The sequence below is a fragment of the Astyanax mexicanus genome, chromosome 21 (genome assembly GCF_023375975.1).
Source record: "Astyanax mexicanus isolate ESR-SI-001 chromosome 21, AstMex3_surface, whole genome shotgun sequence".
Taxonomy (NCBI): domain Eukaryota; kingdom Metazoa; phylum Chordata; class Actinopteri; order Characiformes; family Acestrorhamphidae; genus Astyanax; species Astyanax mexicanus.
This window is the reverse complement of record NC_064428.1, coordinates 34,680,537-34,703,128: the sequence shown is the minus strand read 5'-3', so window position 1 is coordinate 34,703,128 and position 22,592 is coordinate 34,680,537. Positions and strand designations below refer to the sequence as shown.

General features: G+C 36.5%; 1 protein-coding gene across 1 annotated transcript in view; it reads left to right on the top strand.

The window, feature by feature from the left end:
• LOC125785560 (golgin subfamily A member 6-like protein 6) overlaps window positions 1–22,592 on the top strand; it is a 30,051-nt gene that overhangs the window by 5,276 nt on the left and 2,183 nt on the right. Inside the window, exon 3 of the mRNA XM_049469190.1 lies at window positions 105–1,979. Coding sequence (XP_049325147.1) covers window positions 105–1,979 — 1,875 coding nt within the window. The remainder of the gene's footprint in view (window positions 1–104; window positions 1,980–22,592) is intronic.

The window sequence follows — 22,592 nt, the reverse complement described above, 5'->3', positions numbered from 1 at the left end:
TGCAGGGTGCCTGGTAGTGCTACATTGGCAGCATTAAGAAAATCAGTGAAAAGTATTTTATTGTATTGTATGCAACATAATTTCTAACCAGTTTAATTTTTTAGGTGATGAAGAGGAAGCACAGGCTCCCAGCTGCTTAAGAATCGTGCTGATTGGAAAAACTGGAAATGGAAAGAGTGCAACAGGAAACACCATCCTGGACAGGCGTGAATTTGACACTAAATCCAGTATGAATTCTGTGACAAGAGTCTGCCAGAAAGGAGTCGGTGAAGTACTGGGGAGGTCAGTTGCTGTAATTGACACTCCAGGTCTCTTTGATGCCACACTGTCAACGGTACAAATCCAGCAAGAAATTGTGAAGTGTATCTCATTGTCAGCGCCTGGACCCCATGCTTTCATTATAGTACTGAGTGTGGGACGAGTCACCAAGGAAGATGTGGAAACTTTAGATCTGATAAAAATGATCTTCGGGCCAAAAGCTGCAATGTTCAGTATAGTGCTGTTCACTAGAGGAGATGACCTGGAAGATCAGACACTAAAGGAGTATGTAGAGACCTGTACCATCGAGCCAGTCAGGAAACTGCTCAGAGACTGTGGAGACAGATTCATAGCATTTAATAATAAAGAAGAAAATGACCGCACCCAAGTTTCTGAGCTTCTCACACTGATTGACAAGGTGATAAGTTCAAACCCATCAAGTAAGTACTTTACAAACAGCATGTTCGAAGAGGCAGAACTGTCCATCAAAAAGAAAACTGAGGAAATCCTCAAAAAGAAAGAGAAAGAGATTGAAGATGAAAAGGAGAAACTGAAAATTAAATACAACCAGGAAATGGAAGAGATAAAGAAAAGACTAGAGGAAGAAAAACAAAAGGCTGATGAGGAAAAACAGCAACTACAGAGAAATTTTAGAGACAAGATGGAAGCTCTCAAAAAAGAGTTTGAGGAAAAAGATCAAATGGAGAGAAAGAAACGAGAGATGGAAGACAAGGCCAGGTCAGACGAAGTAAATATGCAAATGCAGCAATGGCAAAGCCGAATAACTGAGTTAGAAATAGAGAATAAAAAGCAAAGAGATGAATTTGAAAAACAGCTAAGTGAAAGAGATGAGGAGGATAAAAAGAGAGAAGAGAAATACAAACAAGATAAAGAACATTTTCAGATTCAGCAAAATCAAGCCATAGAGGAACTAAGAAAAAGTCAAGATGAAGAATTTAAACAGAGAGGCTTGGAGGAGGATAGAAGGAGACAAAAGGAAGAGGACGAGAGAAGTGATTGGGAGAGGAGAATAAAAGAGGCAGAACATGAGAAGACAGAGATACAAGAGGACCTTAAGCGTAAACTGATGGAATGGGAAGAAGAGAAGAAAAGGCAGATAAAGGAACTACAGGAAGAGGATCAGCTAAGAAAGCAGAAGCATGCTGAAGAGCTACGAGCTAAACAAGAAGAACAAGAAAGAATGAGAGAGACATTTGAAAGAGACATGGAAGAAGAAAGACTTCGGGGAGAGGAGGAGAAACGACAGTGGAAGGAAGAAAGTGAGAGAAAAGACAGAGAGTATGAGGAAAAAAGGCGTACAATGGAAGCACAGATGAAAGAACCGTATGAGCAGATGGAGAAAAGAAGGATGGAAGAGCAGGAGAGAAGAAAACAAGAGGACGAAGAGAGAAGAGCTGAAGAAAGAAAACGACTGCAGGAAAGAGAGGAGGACATCAAAAGACAATGGCAGGAGGACATTAAGAAGAGAGAGGAAGAAATCATGGCTAGAGAAGAGAAAGAGAAGAAGGAATGGGAGGAACTGAAAAAGAAGCATGATCAAGAAATGAAGGCCATGAAAAATAAATTTGAAGATATGGCCAGGCAGCAGGCTGAGCAGTTCAATGAGTTCAATGCAAGTAAAGAAAAACACTTCCAGGAGCTCATGGAGGAGCAACAGAAACGTTATGAGCTTTTGGATAATCTCTATAAACTCACAGAGGGTAAAAAAAGCGAGGAAATTAAGAAACTAGCAGAACTTGACAAACTAAAAAAGAAATCAAATTGTACTATTAGTTGAGCAGTCATAGCAAAACTATGAATGAACACATGTGGAGTTTTATGTACTTAACAAAAAAAGGTGAAATAACTGAAAACATGTTTTATATACTAGTTTCTTCAAAATAACCACCCTGTGCTCTGATTACTGCTATTCACACTCTTGGCATCATTCTCTCAATGAGCTTTAAGAGGTGGTCACCTGAAATGGATTCCAACAGTCTTGAAGGAAGGAGTTCCCAGAGGTGTTTATTATTAGCACTTGTTACCCCTTTGCCTTCTTCACTCTGTGCTCCAGCTCACCCCAAACCATCTGGATTGGGTTCAGGTCTGGTGACAGTGGAGGACAGGTCATTTTTTGTTAAGTACATAAAACTTCACATTTGTTCATTCATAGTTTTGATGCCTTCAGAGAGAATCTACAATGTAAATAGTCATGAAAATAAGGAAAACGATTACATAAGAAGGTGTGTCCAAACTTTTGGCCTGTACTGTACATTTCACAAATTTTAACTTTTTTCATTCTGACTTTTTCATATTTAGGGCCAGGTTATCTCTTCCCATTTGCCCTAAAATATATTTTACCTTATTATTGAGCTGAAATTGTTCTTAACATTTTGATAAAAAACATACCTGTACCAATAGGCAAGTGATCGAGAAACAGAGAAACTTTCCTCTGACCCTAGAGCGTTAAATTGAACATATTTCCCCCTCAAGTATTAACGAATAGTTTTAATAATAGTAGGTTACAACATTTGTTCAATTAAAATCCCCCTTCATATCCAAACAAAACATCAAACCGAATCAAAAAATTAATCCAGTAGATTTGGTAAATCAGTGGTACTCAGCCCTCCTTATCACAGTCTGCTGCATCTGTAGCAGCATATCTCATAAGTAGGCTTCTCACCATAAGAAAATTATTGTGATAAACAATATTACTGTCATTTTAAAACCCATTTTAAATGCCACTTTCATAATGGTAATATTATAGCATAACAAAGAAATTATATCCTTTTAAAGACAACACAACTTAATTATCATAGTTTGGGAAATATATATTATTTTCTTTAACTACTGTAGTCACTGCACACTGTATATGGAGGTGCATTTGTTGAAGAATAGGGTTGGTGTTGTATGACTAATTAAAATACTTGTTACTGATACATATATGTGAACAAAACATACAAATAAACACAACAGGTGATATCACAATTATCTAATATTTTTTATGTCATATCCGCTTATTGTACGATAAGTCGATAATGTAATTATAGTGATAGGCAAATTTATTGGTATATATATGCAGGCTGTGTTTTTACTGTGTGTGTATGTTCCTTCTTTTCTTATTTAATTAGTAAATTTTGTAATGCTTAAGCAGGATGATTTAATGTTCGCAGTTAAAATAAGCATTGCTTTGGGATGATTACCATTATGGATGATGCATGTGTGTTTAAACCAATGTTTCTAATCATTCTACGAACCCCAATCCTTCATTAAATAAAACCAGATTTATTTCGAATGTAATACATGTGTGGTCTGTGTTTTTTTTTACTGTTTTTTGTGTGTATGTTCCTTCTCTCTTTTCTTAATAATTATCTAAATCCCTGCCAGAGGTAATCTCAGTAGATCAATATTTGTTTATATCAAAAACCTGTAAAAAAAAACCTTTTGTATGGAAAGGATTTTTATATATCACACATTTACATAACTGTCATCCTTATTTCTGTTTGACATATCATACCCCCAATAAGTCTGTCTGTCTTCACTTGTCTATTTTTCTTGTTAGCTTTAGCAAACCTAGCTGGCTAGTTAGCTATGTAATTTTCTAGCCTGGGTTTATAATTAGCTAGCTAAATAATATGAACAATCTGAAGAGAAAGAGCCTATGTCTTTATAAATACAATAAAAACAGCTAATTAAACTGCAGGGAATGAAAAATATAATATTAAATTTAAATCAATTATTAAAACATATATAAAAAATAAAACCTATATTAGTGTACATTTATTATACACTGATTTTACCTGTAATAAGCAAAGTGTAGCGTCTACAGGGAAGAGAGGGTCTGAGGTAAAATTAGCCAGTTAGCTAACGATTTACCTCAGAGCTGAATTCCCGCGCTTTTTGATATAAACAGCTGTGACTGCGCCTGCGCAGATTCGCCGATCTACAACTCATACTATCCAGTGTTTGTGGGCGTGTATGTTTTATAGATCATTAAATCTGCCGTCTTGGTTTCCAAACGAGCATTCATTATACTGGTATTCTAATAATCACTCACAAATAACTAATATAGTTATATATATAGTATATAGTATATAGTATATATATATTTTTTATTTGATATTTTATTTATATATGCCAAAATGTTGTTTTAATTTATTCAATTTATTGATGGGATTATAACTTTTTTGGACCTGGTATGGTCCACTTGAGATAAAAACACACAGGGATTTATCCAGAAGAGAGTGGGGTTTATATTTCACCACCCCCCCCCTCTCTCTCTCTCTGATTCCACTTTTGGTTTCAGCAGATGAACAGATCAACAGGATATGGCGTCCAGCAGTGGTAAGTGTCCAGTTACTGACTAAAAATAGATGTTTACCGCGTGTTTGGTCATTTTCACATTGAACTTTCAAAATTAAGTAATTTTCCGTTTATTACGCAGAGCAGCGTTTATAGTATAGCTTAATATGTCTAAATCTGTTAGTATATCTGTAACAGGCGCATCTATTTATAGGCGTGCAGAGACAGATCTGACTATACTGTTGTGAGTTTCTCCCAAAGCCCCTGTAACGCTGTTTACTCTGCTAACATGAGAAGACAGAGATACAAGAGGACCTTAAGCGTAAACTGATGGAATGGGAAGAAGAGAAGAAAAGGCAGATCATGGAACTACAGGAAGAGGATCAGCTAAGAAAGCAGAAGCATGCTGAAGAGCTACGAGCTAAACAAGAAGAACAAGAAAGAATGAGAGAGACATTTGAAAGAGACATGGAAGAAGAAAGACTTTGGAGAGAGGAGGAGAAACGACATTGGAGAGAAGAAAGTGAGAGAAAAGACAGAGAGTATGAGGAAAAGAAACGTACAATGGAAGCACAGATGAAAGAACAGTATGAGCAGATGGAGAAAAGAAGGATGGAAGAGCAGGAGAGAAGAAAACAAGAGGACGAAGAGAGAAGAGCTGAAGAAAGAAAACGACTGCAGGAAAGAGAGGAGGACATTAAGAGACAATGGCAGGAGGACATTAAGAAAAGAGAGGAAGAAATCATGGCTAGAGAAGAGAAAGAGAAGAAGGAATGGGAGGAACTGAAAAAGAAGCATGATCAAGAAATGAAGGCCATGAAAAATAAATTTGAAGATATGGCCAGGCAGCAGGCTGAGCAGTTAAATGAGTTTAATGCAAGTAAAGAAAAACACTTCCAGGAGCTCATGGAGGAGCAACAGAAACGTTATGAGCTTTTGGATAATCTCTATAAACTCACAGAGGGTAAAAAAAGCGAGGAAATTAAGAAACTAAGAGCAGAACTTGACAAAATAAAGAATAAATCAAATTGTACTATTAGTTGAGCAGTCATAGCAGTTGTAATGAATGATGCTGTAGTGAAATGATGCTGCAGAAAAACTATTTTATTCATACGATGAATAAAATGCATGTATTAGGCAAGGATCCATTTGAGGATGGGTAACTGTTTTTGTGTGTATTAAATATATATTCTTCTACATATAAAGTACAGGCCAAGAGTTTGGACACACCTTCTCTTTTTCAATGCGTTTTCTTCAGTCATTTTCATGACTATTTACATTGTAGATTCTCACTGAAGGCATCAAAACTATGAACGAACAAATGGAGTTTTATGTACTTAACAAAAAATAGTGAAATAACTGAAAACATGTTTTATATTCTAGTTTCTTCAAAATAGCCACCCTGTGCTCTGATTACTGCTTTGCTCACTCTTGTCATCATTCAAACTGAATCAAAAATTGAATCCAGTAGATTTGGTAAATCAGTGGTACTCAGCCCTACTTATCACAGTCTGCTGCATCTGTAGCAGCATATCTCATAAGTAGGCTTGTCACAATAAGAAACTTATTGTGATAAATGATATTATTGTTGTTTTAAGACAAATGCCACTGTCATAATAGTAATATTATAGCATAACAAAGACATTATATCCTTTTAAAGAAAACACAATTTAATTATCATAGTTTGGGAAATATATACTATTTTCTTTAACTACTGTAGTCACTGCACACTGTGTATATGGAGTTGAAGCATTGGTCTGGTGCTGTATGACAAATTAAAATATTTGTTACTGATACATATATGTGAACAAAACATACAAATAAACACAACAGGTGATATCACAATTATCTAATATTTTTTATGTCATATCCGCTTATTGTACGATAAGTCGATAATGTAATTATAGTGTTAGGCCTACTTATTGGTATATATATGCAGGCTGTGTTTTTACTGTGTGTGTATGTTCCTTCTTTTCTTATTTAATTTGTAAATTTTGTAATGCTTAAGCAGGATGATTTAATGTTCGCAGTTAAAATAAGCATTGCTTTGGGATGATTACCATTATGGATGATGCATGTGTGTTTAAACCAATGTTTCTAATCATTCTACGAACCCCAATTTTTCATTAAATAAAACCAAGTTTTATTTCAAATGTAATACAAGTGTGGTCTGTATTTTTTACTGTTTTTTGTGTGTATGTTCCTTCTCTCTTTTCTTAATAATAATCTAAATCCCTGAATAATCTAAATCTCAGTAGATAAATATTTGTTTATATCAAAAACCTGTAAAAAAAAAAAAAAAAAAAAAACTTTTGTATGGAAAGGATTTTTATATATCACACATTTACATAACTGTCATCCTTATTTCTGTTTGACATATCATACCCCCAATAAGTCTGTCTGTCTTCACTTGTCTATTTTTCTTGTTAGCTTTAGCAAACCTAGCTGGCTAGTTAGCTATGTAATTTTCTAGCCTGGGTTTATAATTAGCTAGCTAAATAATATGAACAATCTGAAGAGAAAGAGCCTATGTCCTCATAAATACAGTAAAAACAGCTAATTAAACTACAGGGAATGAAAAATATAATATAAAAATAAATCAATTATTAAAACATATATAAAAAATAAAACCTATATTAGTGTACGTTTTATTATACGCTGATTTTACCTGTAATAAGCAAAGTGTAGCGTCTACAGGGAAGAGAGGGTCTGAGGTAAAATTAGCCAGTTAGCTAACGATTTACCTCAGAGCTGAATTCCCGCGCTTTTTGATATAAACAGCTGTGACTGCGCCTGCGCAGATTCGCCGATCTACAACTATCCAGTGTTTGTGGGCGAGTATGTTTTATAGATCATTAAATCTGCCGTCTTGGTTTCCAAACGAGCATTCATTACACTGGTATTCTAATAATCACTCACAAATAACTATATTATACTGTTATACTAATACTAAATAAACTGAGAAATGTGTTGCCTAAGTGCAGAATACTATTAATATTTTTCTTAGTTTAAAGAGGGTTGTCTTGCTTTAAAACCTGCAAAACGTCAGCTAAGATAATGAGAGGTACGGATATCTAAAGTACTGATAACTTTTTTTTATTATGCAGTAAATATGTAGCACCTAAACAAGTAGTCTTATTGATCTGATCTTATCTAATATTTATAGATTTTTTTATTTGATATTTTATTTATATATGCCAAAATGTTGTTTTAATTTATTCAATTTATTGATGGGATTATAACTTTTTTGGACCTGGTATGGTCCACTTCAGATAAAAAACACACAGGGATTTATCCAGAAGAGAGTGGGGTTTATATTTCACCGCCCCCCCTCTCTCTCTCTGATTCCACTTTTAGTTTCAGCCGATGAACAGATCAACAGGAGATGGCGTCCAGCAGTGGTAAGTTTCCAGTTACTGACTAAAAATAGATGTTTACCGCGTGTTTTGGCATTTTCACCTTGAACATGGAAAATTAAGTAATTTCCGTTTATTACGCAGAGCAGCGTTCATAGTCAGGCCCGTAGCCAGGGGGGATCGAAGGGTTCGTTCGATCCCCCCCATCCCCCACAACCCCCCCTCAGCTACCCCAATCCCCCCCCCCCCCCCCCCCCCGCCTGCCCCCAGAGAAGTGACGAGTAAGAAAAATTGTTAATGTTTCTCTTTACACATTTTGTTCAGACTGTTTTACACCAATCCAGTAGGTGGCGGCAATTCCCCCATTTCTGTTCTTAGCTTGTGGAAAGAATAAGAATCAGGGGAAAGTTACTTGAGAAAATGGGTAAAAAAAGAAGACAAGGAGCGAAAACGGAAGAAATCGGCGGTAACATTGTCCCAAAATATTGGTGACTTGTTCAAAAAAAAGGCCCAAAATCGGTAAGCTGCTGAGTGCAGGGCTTCTATTTCTTTACAACTCCCCTGTATTAACAGTGCCGGGCTCGGCTTAGCCCAATAGTATATTGTACATGTAACACCGGATTATTACTGTTATTATTGCGATAACTCCAAAGTCTGGATTTTAGTTGATTTTTAAGAAATGTAGGTTAAGTGACAATAACATTCAGTCACTCACTTTGCAATTCTGACGATCAAGCTAGGGTGTATTTTACTCTCAACATGCCTGTTGCTCCTAAGGCCATATATAAAATACAGTATAGAGGTGTAAAAAGGGGGTTAACCTCTTAACACGCCGGCGGGCCAGAAAAATATCATATTTAATATCTGGCTGTGTTTATGAATACTTATAGGTTTAATGTAGACACCCAATATGCCATTTTAAAGCTTTTCGGTTATCTAGCCTATTTAGCCGTATCTCCTTTCAGAAAATAAACATTTAGGGCGAAATATGCCTGGTTTATGAAAGTTATGAAATATTATTTTCATATTTACGTACGAAGTCCCAGCACAGTTATAGGAAGATTTTAATAAGACAGAACACTTCAATTTATATTATTATTGATTCATGTTTAAGTTTTAATGACCATACCGATAGTGTTCCTAATGAAGTAATTCTTATCTATTTATGTCAATAGTAGAGAGATAGACAATAAAGGACAGCAGCAACAGAGACAGACAATGGAGGGCAGCAACAGAGACAATGGAACAAAGCAACAGACAACTGAGGTGAGCAACAGAGACAGACAATGAAGTCACATCACAGATGTAGGAAGTTTGAGTAACACTTACATTTATATCAAATTTATGTTAACAGTGGGGAGCAACAGACGAACAAATAAGGACAGCAACAACAGATTCACAACAAACTTATAATGAATAAAATATGTCTAAATTAAAAGGTTTGAAGTGTGCTCGTGTATTTAGGGGGCATTGGAGTAGAGAGCCAAATGAAGTCCACTTTTGGGGGAAAAAGATCCCCCCCATCACAATGCTGGCTACGGGCCTGATAGTATAGCTTAGTATGACTGAATCTGTTAGTATATCTGTAACAGGCGCATCTATTTATACGGCTGCTGGGACCTGACTATACTGCCGTTTCTCCCAAAGCCTCTGTAACGCTGTTTACTTCGCTAAACAGGTCTTAAAAATGGTAGTTAATTATGTAGCGTTTCCAAAACCTCCGGAATTAAAATGAACGATGTGAACTCGCCCTAAAATTAACGAATAATCCAAACTATCCATATTTATAAACAGCTTGGGTAAAGCTGTAACCAAAACCCATGATAACATAATTTAATAATTAGCGTTCCTGTTGTGTTTTCCCATTTTTCTCTGTCTCTGACTGTCTCTCTCTTTTTTTGCTCGCTCTCTTTCTCTCGCTTTCTCCCTTTTTTTCTCTCTCGCTCGCTCGCTCTCTTTGACTGTCTCTCTTTTTCTCGCTCGCTCTCTTTCTCTCTCGCTTTGACACCACTAATATAATTTAATTTGATCAATTTAAAGCTGATATTTCTTAAAAAGAACACTAAAATGCATCCAGTAATAAGGAAAAAAATTGTAGTAATAAAGTAATGCTGTTGTTTTTTATTTTAATAAAGCGCCATCAGGCTCATTGTTTGTTTGTTCCACCTAGATCAGGGGTCTCAAACTCATTTTTGCCGAGGGCCACATTGGCATATTGGCTGTCCTCTGAGGGCCAGATGTAACTTATAAATATAAGAAAATGTAACCAGATGTAATACAAAATGAATGTAATTACTCCTTAATGTTAAATAATTCTCAATATACTATTTATTCAATCAAATATTACAGTTGCATGGAAAAATGGTTGCTTGTTGCTCTATTAACATAAATCCTTTTAATTTATAAGTTATATTAACTTTGATCAAAACGTTTGATACTGAAATAAGGCTTATTAAATATAAAATCAAAAATTGTGAGCTGTGACAGATTTCAAGTATGTACTGCTGCAGACTGGAACACCTCCAAAGAGGAGGGGCTTACCTCCAAATGGGAGGTCCACAGCTCCAAAGGGGAGCGCGTTTGTGCGCGAGACCTCTCTCACCACGGCTCCGGCGAATGTCATAATAAAAGTCTTCCGTGATTATTATTATTACTATTATTCTATTACATCAAATTTAATGTTATATAGAATGTACTATCACATTATATTATATTATATTATATTATATTATATTATATTATATTATATTATATTATATTATATTATATAAAAGTCTACATCGTAAGGCAGGGAGACCTCACTCAACACAGCTCCATTTCTCTGCCGAATGCCACAAAAAAAGTCCTCCGTGATTAAAAGGCTCATGGATGTCAATAAATATATTAGTCAACAATTAATGATTATTTATATTTCTTAAATGTCAATATAATAAAATACGTGTAGTGTGTATGTATTTATAATTTTATTGGCTATGAATAAACAACTGCCTTTATTATTTAAAGCTTTACTATTTTATAATTTGAAAAATTCACAGCATGGCAAATGTTTAAACGTTTTAAATAAATAAAATGTGGTTGCAATGTGCACAACATGCTTTTAGACTCTTAGCAAATGCATTAAAAAAACATTTAATAAACGAAATAGATTAATTAATTAACCTTTGGGGTTATTTACAAGCACAAAACGTCGTGAAAAACACCATACCGCGTAACACCAAGCACCATCCTACTTGGAGGTAGGCTCCGCCTGTTTGGAGGTATGTTCCTCCCCTTTGGAGGTGCTCCAGGCTGCAGCTATACCCTTCTCACAGATTTAGCATTTCCTCAGATTTAGCAGTTCCTCATCCAACCACTAGTCGGAGCTGCAGCTGCAGCACCACAAGCCCGCAGTCTTTGCTTAGTCAGAGCTGCAGCCCAGCCACGGGCTACAGGGCTCAGCTGAGCCAGTCTGGAGCGTTTTTAAAAATTTGTAAGTTCTTCTGTGTATGAAATAAAATAACCCCACTAACCGGATAATACAGCTCTCTACAGTTCATCTTTCAGCCCAAGCAGCTAACAGCAGCAGTTTAGAGCAGCGTCACGGAGGCACTGCTCGGATTACATTATAAACAGGTCAGTTAGCGCGCTGCTAACCTCAGGATGTTTATAACTACGGAGTTTAGTGGACACACCACGGCAGCAAGGTTAGACTGTTGAAGGCTACTGAAGACTACTAAAGCAGGCAACGCAGCGTAAGCAAAAAAAAAACAAAAACCACACACACACACACCAAAATACAAGTTAAGATAAAATATGAAAACGAACATAATAAAGCATAAATAATTAAATTGAATTGCGGGCCAGATGTATGTTTATTTTGTTAACCCGTGAGGGGCCGTATGAAACCGCGTCGCGGGCCGCATGTGGCCCGCGGGCCGCTACTTTGAGACCCCTGACCTAGATCAAAAGATCCTCACATGATGAGAGTTGGAGAGAACCCTAATTTCCAGTATTTAATAAAAGAGCTCGAGCCCCGTTACAACATTCCATCCCAAAAAACAAAACATGATTATAATAAAGTTTAATTTTTATTATGAAGTTGATAATGGTGAGGCTATAAAGAATGTCCTGTTTGTAGCCTGATACAAATACATGTTATAGCTGTTTAAAGGAGGAAGCACCTTTAACCTGAAAAAAATAGAGTTGAACTGTTGTATCAAAGAAATAAAAAAAATACATACTAGAGATGATTTCAATAAAAAAGATAAAAAATCAATTGAACTACACAGAGCAGACAAAAATGGAGTTAATAATAGACAATAAACTACTTATATTTAATATGCTGATGATACATTATGCTTCTCTGTAACCCCACATACATAAATTACAAGTTGGTTGTGCTCCGCAAGTTATGAGGGGCCGTTCTAAACCAAAAATGCCAGGGCCGATTTTTTGTCCCAGTTCAGCCCTGAACCCCGCCCATCCCCAAAACGGACAACTACGGACAACTTTCAATCACATCAATCACTTTCAATCACATTTTTTTCAATATACTGTAATTCTACCTCCATTATTTAAATGCAACAGCTAGTGTAACATTTGCTTATATTTTCAGATTTTTATATCCTCAAAGAATTCATTATTTAAAACATTATTCAGTTCTATTCAAAAAGGTGTGGTTATTGTAAAAGGGCTGGATTACACCTAGCCGAGGTGGGTCTCCACAGTCTTTCTCCCTCCTCTGGTCTCTACTGCGCAGACTCGGGTTTCAGGATCGCCAACATGGAGGAAGGTTTTCGCTTTATTTTCATTGAATGAATGGAAACGGCGACACGACGTCCATCTTTTTTACAGTCTCTGGTCCTCCCCAAAAATTATATTGCTCCCACTCAGCTCAGCTGTTTTATTAATGAGGAGACCGGTCACTGACTGCAAATAGGAAAGCTGTCAATTATGGAGCTGGTTCAGGGATTAAGCTCCGCCTCTCAGTAAAAGTAGAACAGGAAAAGTAAAATGTTTCATAATAAAATGTTTGTGAGAAATAACTTAATCTTGAAGGTTTCAAGTAAGTGGTAATTTTGTGAGAATGTTCTACTAATATTGTAACATTGTTAACTCTGTTAAATAAGAGGAAAATTATGTTTGTGCCACAGACATACCACAACCTCGGAGGAGGCAAAGTCTTCCTGATCCTCCATTTAGTAAGTTACACTGCATTAATTTTCTACATTGTATGGTGAAATTGTCAGTCAAATTGTACGGACAAAAAATAACACCACATCTGCTTGATCAGCCTCAACATGCTGACTGTAAAAATGCAGAGGCTGACAGTTTGGAGCTGAATGGCTTGTGAATAATAGCAAGCTCTTTACAAAGACTTTATGGAGGGGTTTAAGTGTTTAGCAGCATCCTTTTCTGTTCTTTTTCCACAAAGACACAAACTACGGCTTTCCTCGCGAAGGACCACTCGTTTGGAGGAGGAAATTAAAGAGAACAGGAGTGAACAGGAAGAAAAGACAGAAAAACTGGGCATGTAATAGAGCTGTTAGGCTTTAGACTTATTTCCAATACATATAAAATTGCATCCCTTTTTTCTGTCTGGAAAAAAAGGATTAAACCAGCATCTTCAGAGAATGCCTTCACATGGGTTCTATTTGAACTGAATGGTACTTAATTAAAACATTATAGTGTCTCTCTATTATTTTTGAAGTCTTCAAAATGCCTCAAAGTGCAGAGATAATCAGATGAGGTGTTACTTCATTCAGTGTTGGCAATTGGGGCGAGAATGTTATCCTCTAGTTGACTTGAAAGAAAATACATCTTTTCATGATGTCCTTCACCAGACTGCACATTTTTCTTGCATTTTGGAATGTTAGTTTAATCACATGAACAACAAAGGCAAGATCTGAAAACTTCTTTCTTAAAACTGTGATTCAAAATTTTAAAAACGTCCCTTAAAGGATGGCCTAGTCTAAGTCTTTATATTTTTGGAAGACCATGCCATGTCATCACACCATTATTATTTCTGCTTATGTGTTTTTCTTTTTTTTGTTATTTATTTTTTTATTATCTCTGTTCTAAACCTGACTAATAGTACAAGCTTGTTTTCTTTTTCATTCAGTGCTGAACTTGGTGCTGTGTGGGACTGATGCAGCACTAAAAGCCTCCATATCAGATCTTATACTGGGCCAGAGGCAGTTCAGTTCCAACCCCAGTCTGGAACCCAGCTTAACATGTGTAATGAGAACTGGAGAAGTGTCTGGATGCTCAGTTACCCTGGTGGAGATGCCAGCCCTCTGCAACACACTATCAGAGCTATTAGAGGAGGATGTGAAGTATGAAGCTCTCCGCTGTGTCTCTCTCTGTGATCCTGGAGTCAGTGCTTTCCTCTTCATCGTTCCTGACGGTCCCCTCACTGATGAAGACAAAGGAGAATTGGAGAAGATCCAGGAACTCTTCAGCTCCAGAGTGAAAGATAATATAATAGTTATATTCACAGCACCTAATATTCAACAGCCTGTGACGGATTTTATTGAAGTTGACCCTGAAGTAAGAAACTTTCTTGCTGTGTGTCATGATAGATATATAATTGTGGAGCTAGAAATGGGGAAATCCTCCAAGCAGGCAGGTGAAAAGCTGGTGGATGAAATTATAAAGAGGATCGAAGCACCGCCCTATTCTCTTCACATGTATATGACGGTTCAGGAAGAAAGAGTCAGACGTGAAGTGGAGGAGGAGTATAAAGAAGAGCTGAACAAAAAGGAGAAAGAAATCCAGGATTTAAAGACAAAGCTTCAGCAAGGTATACCTATAGGTGCTTTGGCTTTAAGCAAAGCAAAAAAAAAAATACTTCTACATTTATGTTAAATGTGTTAATGTTCTTCAGTAGGAATTTTAGAAATTGTAGGTTCAAGGTCCTCTGTACTTCTTAATATCTTCTTTAACAATCTATGTCTAGTTGTGAATTATTTTTATTCAAAAGATTATTTGGACACTCTCTGCTCTGCTGGTGAAGAAACTACAGTTTTTGAGAGAGAACTCTAACATTTTGCCAACATTAAGTTTTGTTTATAGCAGGGGTGTCCAAACTAGAAATAGAATGAAAGTTGGCCTGCTGTTAAGCAGGTTTTTATAATGTAAGATTTAAAGTTTGAACGCTAGATGTCAGAAACGGGCCAAAGAGTCTAAAAGCGGAGAGAGTGCGCATTTCTAGCGCAGAAAAACGGGCCAAAGAGTCTAAAAGCGGAGAGGGTGCACGTTCAAGTTCATGAAAACTCTGGAGGTCAAGATGAGGTCTAGAAACTAGTGTGGTATTCTATGTTGTGCTGACCACATCTTGACTGCCAGAGTTTTCATGAACTGCTATTTCTTAAGAACAGCTGCATTAACATTATTAACGTTGGTTAAGGTGACAGGGTGGCCCATACATGAGGAAAAGGTCAGTGTAAAGGACTGAGAAACTTGGACAAAGGTCAAATCCCTGAAACTGCAGTATTTATTGAAAGTCAGTGTTATACTAAATACCATATTGATATTGGTCATTTAACAAATATTCTTTATATATCTGTGTTATTTCTTTGATGGATTTTATTTTTATTGATAGTAAACCTCTGCTCAAACAGCATGAGTGTTTCCACAGAAACAGATTAACACAAAGATTTTGTTGATGTTACTCATTAAACAAATGTTGAACACATCGATTAATTATATCCAGAATGAAATATCTGTCTCAGAGAAAGTATGTGAACTTGCTTTAGGTGTATAGTGTGACTGGCTTTAGCAACAATAACAACAAACTTCACATTCTTTCTACCCAATAAATGTACTGACTAGTGCTCATGTTATTTTCAGGTGATGAAGAGGAAGCAGAGGTTTCCAGCTGCTTAAGAATTGTGCTGATTGGAAAGACTGGAAATGGAAAGAGTGCAACAGGAAACACCATCCTGGGAAGAAATGAATTTGTTACTGAAACCAGTATGAATTCTGTGACAAGAGTCTGCCAGAAAGGAGTTGGTGAAGTACTGGGAAGGTCAGTTGCTGTAATTGACACTCCTGGTCTCTTTAATGCCTCAATGTCGGTGGAAGAAGTACATCAAGAAATTGTGAAGTGCATCTCAATGTCAGCACCTGGACCCCACGCTTTCATCATAGTACTGAGTGTGGGAAGAGTCAGTAAGGAAGATGTGGAAATGTTAGACACAATAAAAACGCTCTTTGGTCCAAAGGCTGCAATGTTCAGTATAGTGCTGTTCACTAGAGGAGATGATCTGGAAGATCAGACACTAAACGAGTATGTAGAGAACTGTACCATCGAGCCAGTCAGGAAGATGCTCAGAGACTGTGGAGACAGATTCATGGTGTTTAATAACAGAGAAAAACAAGACCGCACCCAGGTTTCTGAGCTTCTCACATTGATTGAAGAGATGATTGATTTAAACATATCAAGTCGGTTCTTTACAAACAGCATGTTCCAAGAAGCAGAAATGTCCATTAAAAGAAGATTTGAAGAAATTCTGAAAGAGAAAGAGATTATAGCTAAAATGAAAACCAAATATAACCAGGCGATGGAACAGATGAAGAAAAGGCTGGAGGAGCAAAAACAAAAGGCTCAAGAAGACAGACAGCAAATACAGAGATATTTCCTGAAAAAGCGCTGGACTTTTTCCCCCAAGTAGGCCCACTGACCCTCTGGGGCTACTGTTGACTATATCTACAGTATGTGATTGGGTGGTAACCCTTCACATTGTGCACTAGCAAATGTCCAGGAAAGAGTGATTGTTTATTTGTTTATTAGTGCAATTCTAGTTGGAATGCAAAACTAATCAGCCAATGTTGGTTAATTACAGCAATAGATGTAGACAAGAAGAATGAGGACAAGGAATTGAAAAGATAGAATCAAGAACTCAAAAAGATCCAGTTTTACCATGGGGAGGTTTTCCCTAAATCTTATCATATATATAGTGGCTTGCAAACGTATCCATACCCTTTTAACTTTTCCATATTTTGTCACATTACAACCACAAACATAAACATATTTAATTGGAATTTAATGTGAAAGACCAACACAAAGTGGTTTACAATTGTGAAGTGGAAAGAAAAATGATGCATGATTCAAAACATTTTTTACAATAAAAAAACTGAGAAGTGTCTTCTCACATCTAGAGACTGAAATTTTTGCCCATTTTCCATTGCAAAACAGCTCAAGCTCCACCAGGTTGTATAAAGAGTGTCTGTGAACAGCAGTTTTTATGTCCTGCCACAAGTTCTTGATTGGGTTTAGGTCTGGACTCTGGGCCAAAACATGAAAAAACATGAATATGTTTTAAACCATTTCATTGTAGCTCTGGCTTTATGTTTAGGGTCATTGTCTTGCTAGAAGGTGAACCTCCACCCCAATCTCAAGTCTTTTACAGACTCCAACAGGTTTTCTTCCAAGATTGCCCTGTATTTTTTCCCATCCATCTTCCCATCAACTTCGCTGTCTTTGCTGAAAAGAAGCAGCCCAAGAGCATGATGATGCTGCCACCACCATGTTTCACAGGGGATGGTGTGTTCAGAGTAATGTGCAGTGTTAATTCTCTGCCACACAAACATTTTAAATTTGGTCTCATCTGACCAAAGCACCTTGTTCCATATGTTAGCTGTGTCCCCAAACACGGCTTCTGGCTACAAACTGCAAATCGGACTTTATATTGTATATTTTTCTTTTAACAGTGGCTTTCTTTTTGCCACTTTTCCATGAAGATCACATTTGTGCAATGCACGACTAATAGCTGTCCTGTGGACAGATTCCCCCACCTGAGCTGTGAGGAGCGTGAGAGGAACCGCATGGCGCGCAGAGCGGTGTGAGTGCGTCTCAGAGCGGCAATTTCAAACGCTGTTTTTTGAAGCGATTATGTACGTGTGTGCGACTGACTGACTTACTGACTAAGTGGGTGTGTTGGTGGCCCAGTTAGCATATACATATGTAAAGAACTGTATGCTTATATAAAAAAATAAAAAAATATTTATGTGAGAGGGAAATCATTTGTATATTTAGTTCATTATAAGTCAGTGTTTATTTTATAGTTTAAAAATAGTAGTTAAAATATTAAAGTTAAAATGTGAGGTGATACAATGTAAAACACACACACACACACACACACACACACACACACACACACACACACACACACACACACACACACACACACACACACACACCCTCAGAGCGAGACCTGCAGACACACACGGAGGGAGTTGGGAGAAAAAGAGTGTTAGCTGCCTGTTGCTGATGTTACTATGCAGAGCCGTACGGTGTGAAATAAACAGTTTTTTTTCAACTTTGTAACCCGACCATTTTTCCACCCCTCAGAAAAAGAGACTTGGAGTTATCAGGAATAACACACAATCTTTGAGGGTTACATTTATATAAAATACATGCATATTTAATTTAATTTTACTTTATTTTAATTTAAAAACTATGTTTTACAGATAATTTGATCTGCCATTCTGGTTTCAATTTTGTATAATTTTCTGAATTATGAAGAGCACAAAACTGGCCGTCTGCAATGTAAATAACATAATATAGTGATAGAATATGCTGATATATTCTCCAAAACCAGCTTTCAATATACTTGTGTTCTAATAAACACTCACACATAACTATACTATACTGTTATATTAATACTATAATAACCTGAGAAATTCATTCATTTCGATGGAAAACCTGCATCAGTTTTATCCTAAGAAATCAGTTAACCACTGCTGAAAATGCTACTTACAAATTTATAATTTTGTTTAAAAAATGATGTTGGAAAAAAAGTTAATTCTCCCATTTCTAATGTATTGAAACCATATTGTATTTATAATATATATTATTATAGCTGTATACTGTGTGCTTGTAATGTGATCTTGCCATTATTATTATTACAGAATTGAGTAAAGAATTGAACCTAGACGGAAAACAATTAAATTAAACAGTCTTAGCAAACTGTTCATAAACTGTCCAACAACACTTATTTAAAAATAAATATTTTACATTAATGTTAGGTTGACATCATTTTCAATGCTTATGTTAACTAAACTAAGTTAATAAACATTAATACTAAATACATGTACTAATTTACCGTAATAATAAACAACCCTATGACCTGTATGACAAATCAACTAACTTCTCTTCAACTAATTTCACATCAGTTCAACTATGTTTTACAAGTAAAATAAATACATAAAATTGTATTTTATCAATAATAATTAAATTATTTAAAAAATGTTTTGCTTAAATGCAGAATAATCTATATTTTTCATCAGTTAAAGAGGTTGTCTTGCCTTAAAACCTGCAAAACTTAAAAACTTAAGTGAAGATTTGGGGAGATGAACGCATATCTGATGATGTAGCGCCATCTATTGGCAAATGGATAAAAAAAAACATGATTTCTAAATGGTTGGTTGAAAAAGTAGAAAATAACCAATGATTCAGAGGGGCGGATATATCAAGGGGTCGGATTAACTGAAAACATATATATATATATATATATATATATATATATATATATATATACACATACATATACATATATATATATATATATATATATATATCATAAATGATATAGATAACATATAACTGAGAACTAATAAACACCCATATTAATCTACATTTACTCATCTCATTTTAGTTTGAACCATGTGTTCAAACTAAAAATAAGCTGAACATAACATTTTATTTATTTTTCATGCCAAACGCGTCTTTTTTAAATGATGGGATTATTGATATAAACTTTTTTGGACTTTATACGACTTTGGACTTTATTTTTTGGACTTTGTCCACTTGATATAAAAGCATACACCCCCTTTCTCTCTCTCTCTTTCTGATTCCACTTTTGATTTCAGCAGATGAACAGGATATTATAAAACTGCCCATGTTTTGTTAAATTTCATAAAGGGACGGACTTTTGCTCCTTTTTAAGCCTGATTCAACCCTATTGATTCAGTGAATTTAACATGTTAAAATATTAAAAGAAAAAAAAATGCTATGTCTGTTTTCTTATTCAATAAGTTAAATTTCGAAGTGTGTGCAGAATTATTTTATATTTAAAGACCAGTGTCTATTATATTTTTTCACACTTGACATTACACGTACTCAGCTAACAAGAATAATACAAATATTCAGGAGTTTTTCCATATAAAAAAGATAAAAATGCCAAAAGTATCCACTCGCCTTAATTTCTGTGTTTGGTAATGTGAGGTTCGGCCATGGGAACTCTACTGTTCCTAAACTAATCTGAAACTACATGAAATTTGGAGGTCTGTAGTGATTGACTTTGCAGAAACCTTTGCAGGTTCTGTCCTAATTTCTAAATTATTAACCTAAAATATATGCCTACTAAAAGCCCATATGTAATTCTAAGAAAAAAATAATAAATGTTTCACAATATTACAATAAAAAAACAACAAATAAAAAGATTCAGAAAACTTGACACATTATAATAATTAAAACTACCACAGCACAGCAGAAAATAACAGGTAACTTTTGTTTTTGGCACAGATTTACCACAACTTCAGAGGAGTCAAAGTCTAAAAATCTTACGTCCATCCAGTAAGTTACACTGCATTTCACTCTGAGTTTAGAGTCCAGATTTCTCTGTGCACGATGATCCTCAGCGTCCGCTGACCCCGCTTTGTTATTTTACACTGACAGAGCACAGAGTCGCTGTCGTTCCCAGTCTCTTCCACTGTGTTATAATATCACTGACAGAGCACAGAGTTGCTGTCATTCCCAGTCTCTTCCACTGTGTTATCACTGACAGAGCACAGAGTCGCTGTCGTTTCCAGTCTCTTCCACTGTGTTATAATATCACTGACAGTTGGCTGTGGAATATTTAGTAGTGAGTGTTGAAACTGGACCTGTTGCACAGGTGCTGCATCCAAACGGTACCACAGTGCTGGAGTTCACTGAGCTCATGAGAGCCTGAGACCCATTCTTTCACTAATGTTTGTAGAAGCAGTCCCAGCATGCCTAAGGGCTTGGTTTGCAGATGCTACATATGCAGCAGTTAGAAAAAAGTGGTGGTGGCTGGCTGACATGCTAATCTTCACCCTTCTTCACTTGCGTCCAAAGCGACTTACAATAATGATGTACATAGAGTAATAGAAATTTAAGGTAAAAAAAAAAACATCTTTAGTTAGAGCCTAAAGGAGGTCAACGGGAAATTATGGGATAGAGTAGTGAAGGAGGGGAAGAAGGAAATGAGGTTAGAAGTAGTTAGTATGTTAGAGGTGTTAGGAGAGTAAGTGCTCTTTGAAGAGCTCTGTCTTTAGGAGTTTATTAAAGATAACGAGGGACGCTCCTGATCTGGTAGTAGAAGGTAGTTAGTTAGAGGTGTTAGGAGAGTAAGTGCTCTTTGAAGAGCTCTGTCTTCAGGAGTTTATTAAAGATAGTGAGAGATTCTCCTGATCTGGTAGTAGAAGGTAGTTAGTTAGAGGTGTTAGGAGAGTAAGTGCTCTTTGAAGAGCTCAGTCTTCAGGAGTTTATTTAAGATAGTGAGAGATTCTCCTGATCTGGTAGTAGAAGGTAGTTAGTTAGAGGTGTTAGGAAAGTAAGTGCTCTTTGAAGAGCTCTGTCTTCAGGAGTTCATTAGGGCGTTTTCACACCAGCACTATTTGGTCCGGTTGAAACGAACTCTGGTCCGTTTGTAACTTTAGTGCGGTTCAATTGAGCAGGTGTGAAAACAGTAATCGCACTCGGGTGCGGATCAAAAGAACCAGACCGAGACCAGCTAGAGGAGGTGGTCTCAGTCCGGTACCAAACGAACTCTGGAGCGGTTCGCTTTGGTGAGAACGTGATCCGGTCTCGATCCGACCCAGCTATTAAATATAGTCCATTTATTTGAGCTAAACGGCTGATAAGACGCAGTCTAAACTGATATTACCACAATTACCACAGCTAAGAACAAACACTGTGTCCATGCACGCGCCGTCTGCGCTGCATTCACAGCTCACATCCGCGTGACTCTGTTTACTATGTTTACACCTGTGCTGCACATAGAAACGCTATATTTAAAAGCGCAACGTTTCAGCGTTCAGTGTAAATACACATATATGCACTGGAACACAGAATCTTCTCGCTATATTTACTTTTTTTGTATATGTATATTTACTTCCACGCCAGACCACGCTCTGACCAATCACAGGACACAGCCTGCTTGCGTGTTTATTGGTGCGCATTTTGGTGCGTTTACATTTATGCCTGTGTGAAACCAGACTAAACAGAGGGAGAAAACGCTCCAAGTAAACGAACTCATCAACTGATTCGGACCAGAGAAACAAACTACAGGTGTGAAAACGCCCTTAAAGATAGTGAGAGATTATCCTGATCTGGTAGTAGAAGGTAGTTAGTTAGAGGTGTTAGAAGAGTAAGTGCTCTTTGAAGAGCTCTGTCTTCAGGAGTTTATTAAAGATAGTGAGAGATTCTCCTGATCTGGTAGTAGAAGGTAGTTAGTTAGAGGTGTTAGGAGAGTAAGTGCTCTTTGAAGAGCTCTGTCTTCAGGAGTTTATTAAAAATAGCGAGGGGGGGAGGGGCTCCAGTGGATAATGAGTGGGCTGGGGACAACTGTCCTAGTCATGACACCTTGAATGAGTGCCCAGTGAGGTATGATTTGAAGCATTGCATTGTATCAGAGTCATGAGAGGACAAATATAGATTAAATGTAATTT